This window comes from Astyanax mexicanus, chromosome 14, assembly GCF_023375975.1.
Source record: "Astyanax mexicanus isolate ESR-SI-001 chromosome 14, AstMex3_surface, whole genome shotgun sequence".
Taxonomy (NCBI): domain Eukaryota; kingdom Metazoa; phylum Chordata; class Actinopteri; order Characiformes; family Acestrorhamphidae; genus Astyanax; species Astyanax mexicanus.
The window spans coordinates 37,150,339-37,168,455 of NC_064421.1; the positions used below are offsets into that span (position 1 = coordinate 37,150,339).

An 18,117-nucleotide genomic window follows, 5' to 3' on the forward strand; every position below is an offset into this window, starting at 1 on the left:
GTTTGTGTTATTGTAGGGGTTATAGATGTGATTGGTATGGGGTTATTGTAGGGGTTATAGATGTTATTGGGTTTGTGGCTTGTGTTATTGTAGGGGTTATAGATGTTATTGGGTTTGTGGTTGGGGTTAATGTAGGGGTTACAGATGTGATTGGGTTTGTGTTATTGTAGGGGTTATAGATGTTATTGGGTTTGTGGCTTGTGTTATTGTAGGGGTTATAGATGTTATTGGGTTTGTGGTTGGGGTAAATGTAGGGGTTACAGATGTGATTGGGTTTGTGTTATTGTAGGGGTTATAGATGTGATTGGGTTTGTGTTATTGTAGGGGTTATAGATGTGATTGGGTTTGTGGTTGGGGTTTGTAGGGGTTATAGATGTGATTGGGTTTGTGGTTTGGGTTATTGTAGGGGTTACAGATGTGATTGGGTTTGTTGTTGGGGTTATTGTAAGGGTTATAGATGTTATTGGGTTTGTGGTTGGGGTTATTGTAGGGGTTATAGATGTGATTGGGTTTGTGGCTTGTGTTATTGTGTGGGTTATAGATGTGATTGGGTTTGTGGTTGGGGTTATTGTAGGGGTTATATATGTGATTGGGTTTGTGGTTGCCGTAATTGTAGGGGTTATAGATGTGATTAGGTTTGTGGTTGCCGTAATTGTTGGGGTTATTGATGTGATTGGGGTTATTGTAGGGGTTATTGATGTGATTGGGTTTGTGTTATTGTAGGGGTTATAGATGTGATTGGGTTTGTGGTTGGGGTTATTGTAGGGGTTATAGATGTGATTTGGTTTGTGGTTTGGGTTATTGTAGGGGTTATAGATGTGATTGGGTTTGTGGTTGGGGTTATTGTTGGGGTTATAGATGTGATTGGGTTTGTGGTTGGGGTTATTGTAGGGGTTCTAGATGTGATTGGGTTTGTGGTTGGGGTTATTGTAGGGGTTATAGATGTGATTGGGTTTGTGGTTGGGGTTATTGTAGGGGTTATAGATGTGATTTGGTTTGTGGTTTGGGTTATTGTAGGGGTTATAGATGTGATTGGGTTTGTGTTATTGTAGGGGTTATAGATGTGATTGGGTTTGTGGTTTGGGTTATTGTAGGGGTTACAGATGTGATTGGGTTTGTTGTTGGGGCTATTGTAGGGGTTATAGATGTGATTGGGTTTGTTGTTGGGGTTATTGTAAGGGTTATAGCTGTTATTGGGTTTGTGGTTGGGATTAATTTAGGGGTCATAGATGTGATTGGGGTTATTGTAGGGGTTATAGATGTGATTAGGTTTGTGGTTGCCGTAATTGTAGGGGTTATTGATGTGATTGGGTTTGTGGTTGGGGTTATTGTAGGGGTTATTAATGTGATTGGGTTTGTAGATGGAGTTATAGTAGGGGTTATTGATGTGATTGGGTTTGTGGTTGGGGTTATTTTATGGGTTATAGATGTGATTGGGTTTGTTTTTGGGGTTATTATAAGGGTTATAGATGTTATTGGGTTTGTGCTTGGGATTATTGTAGGGGTTATAGATGTGATTGGGTTTGTGGTTGGGGTTATTGTTGGGGTTATAGATGTGATTGGGTTTGTGGTTGGGGTTATTGTAGGGGTTATATATGTGATTGGGTTTGTGGTTGCCGTAATTGTAGGGCTTATAGATGTGATTAGGTTTGTGGTTGCCGTAATTGTTGGGGTTATTGATGTGGTTGGGGTTATTGTAGGGGTTATTGATGTGATTGGGTTTGTGGTTGGAGTTATTGATGTGATTGGGTTTGTGGCTGTGGTTATTTTATGGGTTATAGATGTCATTGTGTTTGTTTTGGGGATTATTGTAGGGGTTATAGATGTGATTCGGTTTGTGGTTGGGGTTATTGTAGGGGCTATAGATGTGATTGGGTTTGTTGTTGGGGTTTTTGTAGGGGTTATAGATGTGATTGGGTTTGTTGTTGGGGTTTTTGTAGGGGTTATAGATGTGATTGGGTTTGTGTTATTGTAGGGGTTATAGATGTGATTGGGTTTGTGGTTGGGGTTTTTGTAGGGGTTATAGATGTGATTGGGTTTGTGGTTGGGGTTATTGTAGGTACCGATACGTTTATAGTAAAGTGTATAGTGAGGATAAGGTGCAGAGATATACTGTAACATACTGTAACATATAGAACATATATAATCACAGCAGTTGCTGAGGTAGAGAGTTTATAGTTTTTGAGAGTGGGCATCAGCTGAGGACAGGCACAGTACCTGGTCATTTGGAGGAGGTGTGGTCTTCCTTGCTGTCGTGTAGTTCTGTGCTTCGAACCTTGCATAGAAGGAGTTCAGTGCATCTGGAAGGGAGGCATCACTGTTACAAGCAGGTGGAGGTGACTTGTAGTTGGTGATGGTCTGGATGCCCTGCCACATGCGTAGAGTATCAGCAGTGTCCTGGAAGTGGGTGTGGATTTTGGAAGAACAACTATGTCTTCGATCGTTCAAAAGCATTATAAGGGATGATATTCAGTGTGACGTGAATGAAAACATGTGGCCCAACAGAGAGGAGAGTCAGAATGCATAATAAATCACTATAATTGCTTAAATTGTTGTCTCAGGTTGTTTTGAATGTTTACAGTAAGTTTCTAATGTTGTAGTTTTTTCTTTGTGTTATGTACAGAGTGCTGCCTAACAGCTGTCTGTCTTTCCTGAACTTCTGTCAGATTGTTTGGTAACGAATTGCAGTGCAAACAATACAGTAAAAGAATATTATTCAAAATGTTTGATTACAGTCCAATTTCTTGCTGTCAGTCTCCCACATACAGTCATGATTAACTATGTTTTGTGTAAGTTTGTATTTTATATGTAACACGTAAAGTTTTAATAGATTTGATTCGAATCAAAAGTTTGTTTCCATCAGAATATACTCACACTGTTACACTGCTGATAACATGACTGAGTATTTTGACTGCCTTGTTCAGAGGCAAGGACACACAGACTAGGCATTCTGATGGCACTGACAAATTGTTTGAAATTAATATTTGCTTTTGAAGCAAAAACACAGAATTGTGAGTGAGTTACGAGCTTTTGCAGGTATTTCATTGAGTTTTGCTGTTTGCACTAACTGTTTTGAGAAATGCACTTGTTGTGATGCCAATGTAAACCATGATGTGAGAAATGCCCCAAATCAACTGAGAAAAACTGTAATAAAACTTCTGCCCCCATCAATAACAACTACATTCTCTCCCGCGCTGCAAGATATTCTGACGGTCCGCAGGTGCAGACCTTCTGCCTGCATCTTTGCTGTTGCTAATCGAATGCTCCCTGTGGTAGCGACTAGTGGAAGTGCTAGTTGACTAGTCTATTCATCCCCTAGTATGGGTTATTGTTGTGGCCAGTGCTGTGTGCAGTGCTGATGTTTGCAAGGGAAAACAGGACACCACCCCCCGCCCCCAGCTAACACACCACCCAGACTGTAAAGATTACATTACAGACACATATATAAAACACAGACCAATATAAATCAATACATAAATATATTTCAACCAAAAGTATTAATATGTAACAGAAAGAGACAAAAAGAACCTCACTCTCTGTTTCTGTTATTATACATTTTAAGTGTACAGGTCCATATTTGGCATCATGTTTTTTTTTTTTTTTGTTTTGTTTTTTTTTGTTTTTTTTTTACATCTTATCAAACTAACCTGAAACATCCACAACTTAGGCAATGAGATCTTTCACAGAAAGAATATCAGAATTTCACCAAAAGTTAAAGACAAGCAGAAAAGGTTATAAACACAAGTCACAAACACAGTGTGGGTGAAATGAGAAACAGTACGGTGAAATTATATCTTGAATTAACTGAATTTAACGCTTAAGATAAACCCAGTACTGGTTAATATGAATAAAATACTCAAATACTCTTAAACACTCATCAACACTCAATTACTCAAACATCAATTAACACCCATAAACGCTCAAATACTCAATTACTCACTCAAACACTTAAACCCTCTAACACTCATTAACATTCATCGACACTCAATTATCTAAACATTCATTAGCACCCATAAACACTCATTAACATCCATTAAAAATCAACACTTAATTGCTTAAACACTCAGTAACTCAAACATCCATTAACACCCATAAAAATTCATTAACACTCATTGACACTACATTACTCACTCACTCATTAACACTTAATTACTTAAACACTTATTAACACTCATCAACACTTGCTCATTAACACTTATTACATTCATCAACACTTAGTCACTCAAACATAAATAAACATTCACTCAACTCATTATCATATATTTACACTCAGCTGTGTCAGTTTACCCCAGAAGGGTATGCTTAATCATCCTGTGATGATTAAGCATAACAGTCATAAATATATAATCATAATCATAAAGGTTTATGTAGGCAGTAAATAAGCAAGTAATCATTTCTAATCTCTGCCCTTCAGTAAAGAGTTAAGAAAAAGCATCATCTACACTTTCATCAGTCTTTCACAGTGAAATGGTTTTAGTGGTTTTCTATATCAATATGATAAAATCAATATACTTTTTATCACTAACTTAACAACTAAAAATATTTTATTCCCTTTTTTAATGTTAGAAAGCAGAATCTCTGCAGACATATATTCAACTAATTCAGTGCATATACATTAATGTATGTCTTTATTGTTGTCTGTAATTAAGACATTTAATTATTAATTACAAACTGGACAGAAGCTTCAGGTGACAGATTCCCAGGCTCTGGAAAAAGATGTGTTCTAAGTTCCTAAGAGCTCTGCTTTCTGCTTCTGTGCCGTTCAGATGTTTCTCTGCTTAGCTCTGCTATCTCTGCTATCTTTCATACTTTTCTTTATTTTCAGACGTGCAGTGCAGATTTTCGAGCTGCAGTGTCTGAGCTCATTATTTAGATCCACTAGCACTACCATTTTACTTTTTTCTAGTTTCTTTTGAACATTTTGTAGTAGAGCCATATGCACAGGAATCAGATTCTTTTCCTGTAGAGTACTAAAGAAGAAATCCACAAGATGCCTCCTTGTGTGGGTTCAGAGCACCTGTGCTGCCAGAACTGCTACAGTCTTCTACAAAGAATGGAAGAATGGATTAACTGGAAATTCAGTAAATAAAGGTGGTTTCTGGATTTTCACAATGCTGCATAATCATATACCAAACCCATGTTCTAGATTCAGTGCAATAAATACATTACATTTACCACTTAACAATTATAACTCATTCACTTATTCACCTCACAGTTCTGAATTCACACATACTGAATTCTTCAAAATTTCAATTTTTCTTAAATTTCCATTTTTTTTATCCTTGCATTTATGTTAATTAAAAGCAATACATATTGGTTGTCTAAAATATTTTATCTTTTAGTTTTGTCACAGCTTGGACGTCGGATCTAACAGTGTGCCAATAGTAAATAGTTAACTGTGGTTAAAATTACAATAAAAAAAATCCTGTTTATTTTCTAAGCAAAAAAAAAAAAAATCCTCTACAGAAAAGACTCAGCAAGTTCCAGCAAATTTAAATGCATTGTTATACTTGCTTAATTTAACTAATTAGGTATAGTACATTTTTTGTTATTATTCAGCAAATAATGAAAAAATGTACATAAAAATGCAGAAACTTTTAGTTTGTTTACGGTAGAGAATTTGTTACATTTTTACTTCAGTAAAGCAACATATGAAAAGGATAATCCATTTGATCCTGAGTCACTTCTGCAAGATTAAATATGTATATATGTTGCATGAGTAAAACAAATTTGTCTTTGCAGCTAAGAGAAACCATATGCTACACTGCTGATGAAATATGTTTTTGCGTTTGTATCGTGACTGTTCTTAGCATGTGCAAAAAAGTCACAGAAGGAAATAAGGATTTGGATTGTGATTAAATTACATCTTATAAATAGAGTTAGACTTTAAAAAGTACTGCTGGTTTCACACCTTTCTCTGTAATAAAATATCTCTTAAAAATGTAAATCTCAGAGCAATAAGCGTTTACTATGAAGTTCAGCTATTTCTGCATGTGAGTGATAATATAGCCTTTCAGTCAAACGACAATGCAGTTTTAGTGCTGAACGGAGATCAGATTTAATTAAAACTGAAATCATTCCCCTGCTATCACAGAAACACATGTATGACCATGTATTCTAAACTATTATAAACATTCAGAGTGCAGCTGCACTGTAATGGGTGAAGTGATACTGCAGGAAAATGACGTGTTGATGTTATCTGCTCGCAAAAGAGCACGTGGCAATGTAGTGCTACAGACGGTAAGAGGAGCCCGCAGGTTTCAGGATTCATTCCCTCAGCTGTTCTCCACAGTCTGCTCTGGCTTGTCCAGCTCCGGCAGCTGCTCTCTCCAGTAGGTGAACTGGCTGTACGTGTCACAGCAGGGGAAGTCGGAGGTATTGCCCCTGAGCAGCAGAGGGAAGACATGGTCAACCACTTCACACAGACGCCCGTACCTGTCAGAAAAGAGACAGGACATGGAATCGGTCATCACAGCAGAAAGTTCATGAAAATGTTACCCTGGTGTTGTGCTTCCTAGCCTCAACAGGTCGCTCTCACCACAGTATTAGTGCTATGTAGACCTGTTTTCTCTAAGTCAATATCTCAGTATATGGGTGATTCTTAGATTATGTGAACCTTTGGCCTAGTAAAGTTGAGTGAAAAAAACATTATACAAATTCAACTCACACAGCGTAATGTGTTTAAATAACCATTGTAGTATTGAGATCCATTAGATTTCAAACTAAATTAAAAAACTAAAAGACTAATTGTTATTTTTTACATTTTATTTCTGACCCGTAATAAACAAATGTCATTTCCACCACGTTTCATTTAACACATATAAATATAGAGTGCAATAATTTAAACATGCTAGACTTTTCTAGAACCATTAGCTCAACTATTTGTACCTGTTACTACTATTTATAACAATAATTCATTTCGGAATGACCTAAATTAACTGTCCTAAGGATCAAATGCTGAACTGTAAATTTTTCACAGTGTGAAATGCACTATTACTTTGGGTAGGTCCTTGTGAATAATAAATAATTTGTTTTGTTACATAAAGTAATGCAAGTCATCAATAAATGCAAATATGATTTTAATATGAGCTGACTAAGTTTTGGAAATTTTGTGAAAAATACGTGCAGTGATGGAAATGACAAAAAATTTAGATATATTTATTAAAAAAAAAATTTTTCAACTTCATCAACACCATGTGAAAACCAACTACACCTGTTCACTTTAGTGTTGCAATATGCCAACATCTAAATTCTGGCTTTTTGGCAAAATCTTCAAACTCTCAGAACTGTAATAGTACATGTGGGAGAGTCAATAGAGAGTCTCTCTTCAATGAACACTAAACTTGAAAATGCAAAGAACTATATAGTAACTGTATTGTTATGAACTATTTTGTATCTGTGTGTGCCATCTTAAAAACAGATAAAATAAAATTATTAAAGTACATTGTAAATGTATAAAGTATATATAGTATATAGTTAAAGTATAGGGCCTATAAAATGAATTTATTTATAACAATCTATATCACTCATATCTATAATCTTAAGTGTGGTGGAAATAACTGTGGAGGAAATGACATTTCTACTTATTTTTAATAAAAAATGGATGATGGCTTTACTGATTAGCTTTGAATTGATAGTTAGCATTTCATGCATGTAAATAATTTTCATGTTAAATTTGTGATCTTTTTCAAAACAACAATAGAACTACAGCATGTTAGTAAATGACATACAATAAATATATTTGCTGATCAAGCAATATTTGCCTTGTTTTTTCTTTAACAGTTGTGAGTGGAAAATTAAGTGGCTTCTATGTCCAACATGTGCTCTGATGTCACTTTACATTTCCATGGAAACAACCTTTCACCAGAACTTTTTTAAAGGGAAAGTAGGCATTGTGGTGGAAATGACGCCAATGCTGTGAGACAGGTATATTTTGTATAAAAAATTATATTGACAGTCGACTCAAGTCAAATATTTTTATATATTTTATTTATTTCATTATTCCTTACTACAGCTGCATCAACAATTCTTATATAAATGCTATTTTAAATCTTTTTTTCATTGTGGAAGTTTAAACCTCTGGGGGTGAGAAAAGGAGAAAATAGTGATTTTGCAAGTGGATAAAAGTATTCAAAAATCATATTTAAAAGGTGGTAAATTTTTATAAGAGTTTTTTTTATCACCATTTACCTTCAGAAAAGAGGTATTTGTCCAAAATTGCAATTATTTTAAAAATATGACCCGGGACTCTAAAAGAGCACAAATCCTAAGAATCACCCATATAAGCACGTCTTGTCTGTATTCTCAGTAATTTTGAAGCGTTATCTCTCTCTGTTGTTTACCCCTCTGATTTACCTTTGCTTCAGTGTACCTCGTCCATGTCTTTTGGTTATCCTTTGTCTGTTTTGTTTGTCTGTGGATTATTATACTTCCTTAATAAACCTGCATTTGGATCCTATCCTGGTATTGTGATAGAATGCAGCTCCTGTACATCAAGGCAGTAAAATTTCTTCATTACTAAATATTTTACAGTCAAATGTCAGTGATATTATAAAGTGAAACGACTGGGAACGACAGCAACTCGCTCTATTAGAGTAACATGACTGCTAGTTATTTCCACTACAGTTTGTACTGGTAAAATAAACTTCAGAAACTTTTAAAACCCCTCGATGTGGAATTTCACAACAAATGTGTCACTAAAATGTTTACTAAATATTTAATTTTATCAAAACATCCACTTAGTGACTGAATTACTGGAGTGAAATGAATAATGATGAAATATGCAGCACTTACGATGATATGTTGGTCTTGGCGTGTTCCTGAATCAGCTCTCCTTTAGGGTTCACAGTGAAGATTCGGTTTAAGGGTACTCCCACCTCCTTATATGAATACACATCCTACACAGAGAACAGTCAACCCTTAAAAAGAGTTAAAAACGTATCTTTCTTAACATAAACGGGGGCGTCGCATGGCATGGGCCAGGCCAGGACAGAACAGTTTGAGCAGAATGTTTGGAGCAAAGCCACTACTTTTCTGTCATGTTTAGTTTATCTGCTTGTTATAACTCTTCACACGACATTGTTTAAGAACTCACAACAAATAACTCCCTGCAACCCACACTTAACCAACAACTCTGTCTACTCGGTGGTGATGTCAACAATACACTTTGGATTATTGTACTACACATCCTTCATAGAGCACTAAAGGGTAAGAGCGGGTGCATGGATTTAGATGCGGCTTTCTGGAGACAGCCCATTAACAGCTGGATGTGCATAACTAAACGCTGCCAGTAATAATAGTGACAAAACAAGACACTTGGAGAAAAAGGTCTGTTCCCAGGTTTGCAAGTTGTATTTAATGATTTTTTAATGACATTTACTTGATTGCACACAGTACGAACCCCTTTCTTGCATTCCATCCTGCTATACATTATGTGATATCAATAGATGTCAATAGATGATTATAATCAAAATCATGTGGGTCTCTTAATAAAAATAAGAAGATGATCTCCTGTTTGTAACAAATGTGTGAGAAAATTACTGAAATGTTTAAAAACAAAAGTACCTCCATCTACGACCCATAATATATTTTTTAAAACATTCAATGAATGGGGAGGAATTTTAATGTGTAATAGGTAAGAGCACAAGCCTAAGCTGAACACCAATCATATGTTCGATCCCTTAATGTACTTTATCAAGAGCCATCATTCAACAACTGATTATAGAACCACATGAATGAGATATTACTTTACACCTTCATCACCAGCAATCAATACAAAACAGAGTTACTCTATTCACTAATACCACTTACAACTTTACTGTACACAACACAAGCCTTATGTTCACCACGTCCAGAAGCTCCGCCCACTTCTCTACATACAGCGTTACTATATTCACTAATACCACTTACAACTTTACTGTACACAACACAAGCCTTATGTTCACCATGTCCAGAAGCTCCTCCCACTTCTCTACATACAGAGTTACTATATTCACTAATACCACTTACAACTTTACTGTACACAACACAAGCCTTATGTTCACCATGTCCAGAAGCTCCTCCCACTTCTCTACATACAGAGTTACTATATTCACTAATACCAAATAGTAATAATAAGAAAAAAAAAAGAAACCATCAGCAGCCAGTCCAAAAGCCAGGTTCTGTAATAATGTGGGGGCGTGTCAGTAGACTTCTGTGATACAGCCTTAATGCAGAAATTACAGATCTGCAGAGATCTTAGAACAACCTATGCTGCCTTCAAGACCACATAAGAGGGTCCGCCTGCAGTCCTGGCCTGTCCCCAGTAGAATATGTCGACTGTTACACAGCGCAAGATGTGTTAGCAGGAAGAATGGGACTAAATATCTTAAGTGCTGTGACAAGGAATGGCAACATTACAAATTGGTAAATGTGTAGCAGGAATTAATGCAAGAATTAATATATATTAATTAATAAAATTTTGAGCAAATAAAACATTAAATATATTGGGTTGATACTGTCTGCAATAAAATAAAATAATTTTTCTCTATTTTCCCAACTTTATTGGGGTTGTAGTACTGGATCTGCACCAAACATTCCCCTCCAAAATTATTGGAGCAGTGAGGCCATCCTCTTTATTTTTGTAAAGAGACTGAAAAAAAAATTGGGTTTGACATATAAAAAGAATATGAGACAAAAGAAAAATCTACATTTCAGCTTGTATCTACAGGTATTTATATCTGAATCTAATACATAGTTCAGAAGATACTTTTATCTGAACCCACACTTTTTTCTTTTGAAAAAAATATAGTAGCAATAAAGACAGTGCAAATGGGCAATAAATAGTTATATAATATATGTACATAATATACATACATGTATATACATCTGTGTACAAAAAGTTATTTTGGGTGGTAATAATAACGATAACGACTGATAATAGGTAGTTGATAGTTGATAGTGTTATATGAGTGTTAGAGTTATCAGCATGTGTAAACCTGAATCGGCTGGTTCTGGCCCAGATGCTTCTGTATCTCTTGGCATGTGATGGCCCCATCTCACAGACTGGGGTCTCCAAATCTGAATCTGTAGACATTCTGCGCTAATACATTTGATTAGACAGAAGGTGCTATCTACTGAACTGTGTATCAGATCCAGATGTTAATATCTGGACACTAAAGCTGAGATATTGATGATTGGGGTCATATTCATATTCATCTTTAATGTCAATTACAAACGTTTTCAGTCTACTGTTCATCATGTGTAACAGCCTTTTTAATTTAGTTTTTATTTGTTTAAAAGAAGATTATTTTATACAGCATATGACTAAAGCTATAATTATTGAGCCTGTATAATGTTCAATGGGGGAAACAATATACCGTATTTTTCGGGCTATAAGGTGCACTTAAAATACTTATTTTTTCCCAAAAATCGTCATTGCGCCTTATAATGCAGTGCGCCTTGTGTATGGATTTTGCTTGTGTTTACTGACCTCGATTTTTATGTGGTACACGGCGCTCTGTTGTGCACAATTCCTCACCCACGCCAGAAAAAGATCCCCCTCTTGGGCTAGCGCGCGGTTACCTTTGACTGCCGTAGCGCGCGGTTACCTTTGACTGCCGTACTGCCTCTCGGCTGTGGCTCAGGGTAGCTAGTTTCCACTGTAGCTCCGTGGCCAGAACAAGGTGCCGGTAAACTTTCCTTTCCACCCGTTCTGGGGTAATAGCACAAACTGTTTCTTTTTAGCGCCCACTTCTAAGTAAAGTTAACCTCTTAACACGCGCTGGCCCACCGGCGGGCCAGAAATATTTAATATTTCATAACTGGCTGTGTTTCTGAATAGTTATGAACAGTTACAGGTTCAATATAGACATCCAATATACCATTTTAAAGCTTAGAATCTCTGCTTTTGAGCTATTTAGCCTATTTAGCGGAACATCCTTTCAGAAAATAAACATTTAGGGCGAAATATGCCTTGGTTATGATTTTAATCATTCATAACTCTCATATTTGCGTTTATCGTTCGTCCATATTTCATCGAATGCGGTCATGTCATACACCATTCGAACCGTCTGGCTCTCCGGATTCCAGAACTGTGCTTTTACTGTAGGATGTATGTTTCATGAATTAGAGCTGCGTCAGAGCGCATGTTTCCAGTAATAAAAGGCTCTCCTTTTGTCCTGGGGTAACCTCCGGTCACTGCCGCCACCCCCCGAACACACACCCGCGCTCAGCCACAGGTCCTACCTTCAAAACGCGTCCAGACTAAAGAGAATCCATCAATCCAGTCTCCTGTAATCCACAGTTATATCCAAACAGCGCTGGAAATCACTTCATCCAGAAATGAAACTTTTCCAATCTTTATCTCTGTTTTAAAACCGTTTTATTCACCGAATTCGGCACAACACGCTATTCTAGTCAGAAGCCTCGCGGAGTAATGCGGTACTTGCTGTGCTTCAACATAATATTATGGTCTGTCGGAGCGTTGCGGCTACCGTTGTCAGGAGCCTCGCGGAGTAATACGTACTTGCTGTGCTTCAACATAATATTATGGTCTGTCGGAGCGTTGCGGCTACCGTTGTCAGGAGCGTCGCGGAGTAATACGTACTTGCTGTGCTTCAACATAATATTATGGTCTGTCGGAGCGTTGCGGCTACCGTTGTCAGGAGCCTCGCGGAGTAATACGTACTTGCTGTGCTTCAACATAATATTATGGTCTGTCGGAGCGTTGCGGCTACCGTTGTCAGGAGCGTCGCGGAGTAATACGTACTTGCTGTGCTTCAACATAATATTATGGTCTGTCGGAGCGTTGCGGCTACCGTTGTCAGGAGCGTCGCGGAGTAATACGTACTTGCTGTGCTTGTTGATTTATTGCTCAGAGATGTTGTTATTTTTCACAGATATTGTGAAGGATTTATTGCTCAGAGTTATTGTTACTGATATAAATAAAGTTTCATTTAGTGCGCCTTATAATCCAGTGCGCCTTGTGTATGGACTAACACTAAAAATAGACCGTTCACTCATCGTGCGCCTTATAATACGGTGCGCCTTATAGTCCGAAAAATACGGTACACCCTCTCGGGGAAGTAAAATCCCCAGGACCAGCCTGCCATGCAGTCCTTTACATATATAGCAACAAAAAAGAGTGTATACATTCAATGTAGTAACCACACTAAAATTATATAAAAAAAAAGTTATTACAACAGGAACTTACTGTTGCTCTGTTTCCGAAAGCAGCATAGAAAGGCTCTATGTTTGGATGGAAGAGGTTCTTGATGTCAGTCAAACACTCAATTTTAAACTTTTCTGGCTTTTTCTCAATGACCTCCCTAAAATACAGAATGAAGAACTGATAAATATATGACCATCACTAAAGCCCTTCTTTAATCAGTTGCTTTCATACTTATTCACCTGTGTAATGCAGAAAACAAGCTGCTAGGACTGAGGAGAACAGGACCCTGAGGGAGCATGGTGCCTCTCTCATTTACCCAGTGTAGGTAACCTCTGGTCATGCCAGCCATACCAATCGCCCGTGCTGAGCAATACATGAACTTATAGCCATTCCTGTTTAACAAAAAAGAAAAGGTTAAAAGCACTAGGCTTATTAACATGAAACAGTACAAGTTTAACAAAAGCGGCCCTAACCATGACGATTATTGCTATCTTACAACCCGCCGGCAGTTTATTTTTACGCCTTTTAACGTCTATTTTTAAACCTGCAGAATTTGGGTTTGATTCCTGTTACTGATCTGGAATTATTAAGTGGAGAAAATAGAAAACAGCCAGCTTCTCCAATTGTCCTGTAGGAATCAAAGCCCTCAAAGTTTTCAGAATGTGAATAACCTATTTTACTGCAGAGAAAAAGGGTTGTATCGTCTACACCTGTAGCCTGTATAATGGACAGGGCATTTTAAGGGGTTTAAGAGAATCTGTACATGCCTTTTGCACATTTTGAGCTGTGCAAGGTGTAATTTTCCTGTGGTTATGATAGCAAAGATACACTGACATGCCCCACTGACATGCTCTGTCTGCTCTGCTCTCTAGTCTGTGCTCTGCTACTCTGCACTCTGCTACTTTGGTCTGCTAGTGTGCTGCTCTGCTGGTGTGCTGCTGTTAGCTTGCTCTAATCTTCAGCTTCTACACTTTTCTCTGTTTTCTTCTCTTTTACTCTCTTCACACTTACTAGTCCACTTTTAGTCTGCTTCATATTTGCTCTACACAACTATTAATCCACTCTCAGTCTACTTTTTTCTCAGGTTTGCTGGTTTAGCTGTTTGCTGCCACAGTTGGTTTCTAATTTCAACTGAAACAAGGTGAGTGCTTTTTTCTCCATGGCTACTGCTGAGATTTTTTTCCTGTTCAGAGTGTGGCATGTATAGCTTAGACCCCTTGTCCACCAATACTGGAAAAAATAGTGGTATTCGTGAGATAGTTAGCACCTTGGTGGATAAGGTGAATAAGTTAGAGCTGCACGTCCGGGGTTTAATAAGGGATAGACAGCAGGATTCACTGTTAGCAGCCCCGGGTGTCTCAGGAAGAGCTAGTACCCCCTCGACTCCGGCCTTAGAGCCCTCACAGCGGGGCGAATGGGTCTTGGCGGCATAGTCAAAAGGCTAAGGCTAATCCTACCGCAAAGGCCACAGCCAGACCACCTGAACACCACGCTCCCCCAGTTCACGTGTCAAACAGGTTTGCTTCGCAACGTTAGGCTGTTAGAAAATAGGAGATATTTGAGGGTAGTAATTCATGTAGGGGCCAATGATATTCGTCTGCGGCAGTCTGAAATGACTAAAGCTAATATTAAAGAGGTGATTAAAAAGGCCCAGACGCTGTCCGAGGAGGTAATCTGCTCTGGCCTCATCCCAATGAGGCGTGGTGATGAAGCTTACAGCAGGCTTTCTTCGCTGAACCGCTGGATGTCCAAGTGGTGTGCAGAAAATCATGTGGGCTTTATAGATAACTGGCTACAGTTTGAGGGCAAGCCTGGTCTTTTAGGTAGGGATGGTGTCCACCCCACGCGGGAGGGTGCTGCCTTACTTTTATGCAGCATAGCTCATAGTCTTTTAGCTAGTCAGCAGAGTAGTATTAGAAGCTGCTGACAATCCAGAGCCAGGACCAGGCCGCAGACAGAGAGGCTTAACCGACCGTCTGCGAGCTGCAAAGAGACGTTACCTAGATACCAATGTATTCAGACTGTGTCTGTCCCCCAAATCAAACAAAAATGAAAACAGTCAATCTAAATAACTTAACCTATATTAAAAATCGTATCCAGACTGTAGCACTAACACTTAAAACCTAAAGATTGTTTACTTAATATTAGATCTCTCTAAATTCAATAGTGAATGAAATCGTAACTGATCAGAAATGTTATGTTCTGTACCTGACAGAAACCTGGATTAGGCCACATGAATATGTAGTATTAAATGAAGCCACCCCTGCAGGCTACAATTATATACACAATCCGAGATTGTCCGGTAGAGGAGGTAGGGTCTACATACTTTTCCGAAATACCTTAGTTAGCAATCAGAAACACTATGATTATTTTACTTCTTTTGAGCTTCTTTACACCAGTATAATTAATCCAGTTACAAAAATATATATATATTTTTTATTAATATCTACAGACCACCAGGGCCCTATTTAGAATTTTTTAAATAATTTAGTGATTTTGTCACAGACTTAGCAGTAAGTAGTGATAAAGTAATTATAGTAGGAGACTTTAACATTCATTTCGAAAAGTTGGATGATCCATTAAAAAAGTAATTCACATCAATTTTAGACTGGTATTATTTGGTATTATTCAAAATATAACAGGACCTACTCTTTACTGTAATCATACTCTGGATTTAGTTTTGACCCTGGGTTTGAGCATAGATAAGCTGAATATTCGTTGTCAAACCTCCGCAATTTCAGATCATTACCTTATTTCATTTAAATTACATCTTAGTCATAATATATGTACATCCCCTAGCTACTCTATAAAACGTTCAATTACGCCTTTTACAGCCCAACAATTTACAGGTAAGCTTCCTGATTTATCAACTCTAATGTATTCTCCTGTAGACCCAGTAGAACTAGACAAACTAACCGAAGGTTTAGAAAATACCTTTCGCTCTACCTTAGATGTTGTAGCTCCCCTTAAACACAAAATAGAGAGACAGAAAAAGCTCGCACCGTGGTACAATGATCAAACTCGTACCTTAAAGCAGTTAGTACGAAATTTAGAGCGTAAATATCGATCAACTAAACTGGAAGTGTTTCACTCTGCGTGGAAAGACAGTCTTGTTAAATATAGAAAAGAACTAAATAAAGCCCGCTCAGCGTTTTTGGCTTCACAGATCGAGATTAATAAAAAAAATCCTCGAGTTCTCTTTAGTGTTATTTCCAAATTAACTAAAAACCAGGCACGTACTGAACCTCAGATCCCAGCCATTCACACCAGCAATGCTTTTATGGACTTCTTCGATAGTAAAATTGAAAACATTTGAGATAAAATTAAACAGATAAATAGCACATACTCTCTGTCATCTGGTGTGGCTGATCAAAAACAAAACTCTGTTACCGAAGTTATGTTGGAAGTCTTTATTTCACGTTACGCCCAAAACACATCCATGAATTATTAAGGGAATTTAAACACACCCTTTGTGCCGTTGGAGCTGCGAAAGGCGTATTTTTCGCGCCCTCAAGATTCCAAAGACAGAGGACACGCCCCTTAATCCAGCTGCGCAAAGCGCAATTAACTAGTGCCCTTTAGATCATTAAAATAGGGCCCTTTAACCCACTTCCACAGCTAGAACTAGAGAAAATGATCTCCTCTTCAAACAGCACAACCTGCACGCTTGATGCAGTCCCCACAAAATTACTAAAACAGGTACTACCAGATATCATTAAACCTCTGTTAATGATAGTAAACTCATTGCTCACCCTAGGCCATGTACCCAAAGCCTTTAAAACAGCTGTAATAAAACCTCTGATCAAGAAACCAAATCTTGATCCTAGTGTACTGTCTAACTATAGACCTATTTCAAACTTACCGTTTATTTCTAAGATTTTAGAAAAAGCTGTAGCCCAACAACTTTGCTCTTGCCTGCAAAGAAACCAGATCTATGAAAAATTTCAATCTGGATTTAGGCCTCATCATAGCACTGAGACAGCTTTAGTTAAAATAACAAACGATCTACTTACAGTTGCCGACCAAGGCTGTGTTTCCCTACTGGTACGTCTCGATCTGAGCACAGCCTTTGATACAATAGATCATACTATCCTTTTAGAAAGATTAGAGAACATGGTCGGTGTAACTGGAACGGCGTAATCATGGTTTAAATCATACTTAACCGATCGTTATCAGTTTGTGAGGATAAATGAAATGTCCAGTTATACTAACGTAACATATGGAATTCCACAAGGCTCTATATTAGGACCGTTATTATTTACATTATATATGCTCCCACTGGGCAAAGTTATTAGAAAACATGATGTGAATTTTCATTGTTATGCGGATGACACGCAGCTCTTCATATCCGCCAAACCTGACGACAGAGTGAGAATAAAGAAAATCAAGGATTGTGTAAAAGATGTAAAATCATGGATGTCGCACAACTTTCTCCTATTAAATAGTGATAAAACAGAAGCTGCTATAAATAAATTATCAGACTTAATGCTAAATCTGGCTGACTTCTCAGCCACCCCTGGTTCAGCAGCTAAAAATCATGGCGTTATCATAGATTCAGATCTAGCATTCGATAAACACATATCTAATGTTACTAGAACAGCTTTTCTACACCTCTGTAATATTTGCAGGCTACGAAATGCCCTATCACTGCATGACGCAGAAAAATTAGTGCATGCCTTCATTACCTCAAGGCTAGATTATTGTAATGCGCTACTGTCTGGATGTTCCTGCAGTAACTTAAATAAACTTCAGCTAGTTCAAAATGCTGCAGCCAGGGTCCTTACTAAAACTAGAGAATTTGACCATATTAGTCCAGTCCTATCAGCACTGCACTAGCTTCCATTCAAATTCCGCATAGACTATAAAATTCTCCTGTAAACGTATAAAGCCCTACACTGGCTCACTCCTGAGGTTTTGCGAGACCTCATTTCCTATTATGAACCACTTAGATCTTAGCGTGCTGGTAT

The 18,117-nt window shown here is 37.7% G+C and overlaps 1 protein-coding gene across 11 annotated transcripts in view; it reads right to left on the reverse strand.

Annotated features, from left to right (window-relative positions):
- Positions 1 to 3,462: 3,462 nt before the first annotated feature.
- The window catches only part of lpin1a (lipin 1a), a 78,335-nt gene continuing 63,680 nt past the window's right edge, over positions 3,463 to 18,117 (reverse strand). For 8 of the 11 annotated variants that reach the window (XM_007240767.4, XM_049464100.1, XM_049464101.1 and 5 more), the window contains 4 exons: positions 13,390 to 13,542; positions 13,193 to 13,307; positions 8,794 to 8,897; positions 3,463 to 6,435 (listed from right to left, as the gene is read on the reverse strand). In XM_007240767.4, coding sequence (XP_007240829.3) covers positions 6,276 to 6,435; positions 8,794 to 8,897; positions 13,193 to 13,307; positions 13,390 to 13,542 — 532 coding nt within the window. In that variant the 3' untranslated portion in view covers positions 3,463 to 6,275. Of the gene's footprint in view, positions 6,436 to 8,793; positions 8,898 to 10,976; positions 11,081 to 13,192; positions 13,308 to 13,389; positions 13,543 to 18,117 lie in introns of those variants that run through there. The other 3 variants (XR_007424190.1, XR_007424191.1, XR_007424192.1) reach the window with 3 other exon arrangements.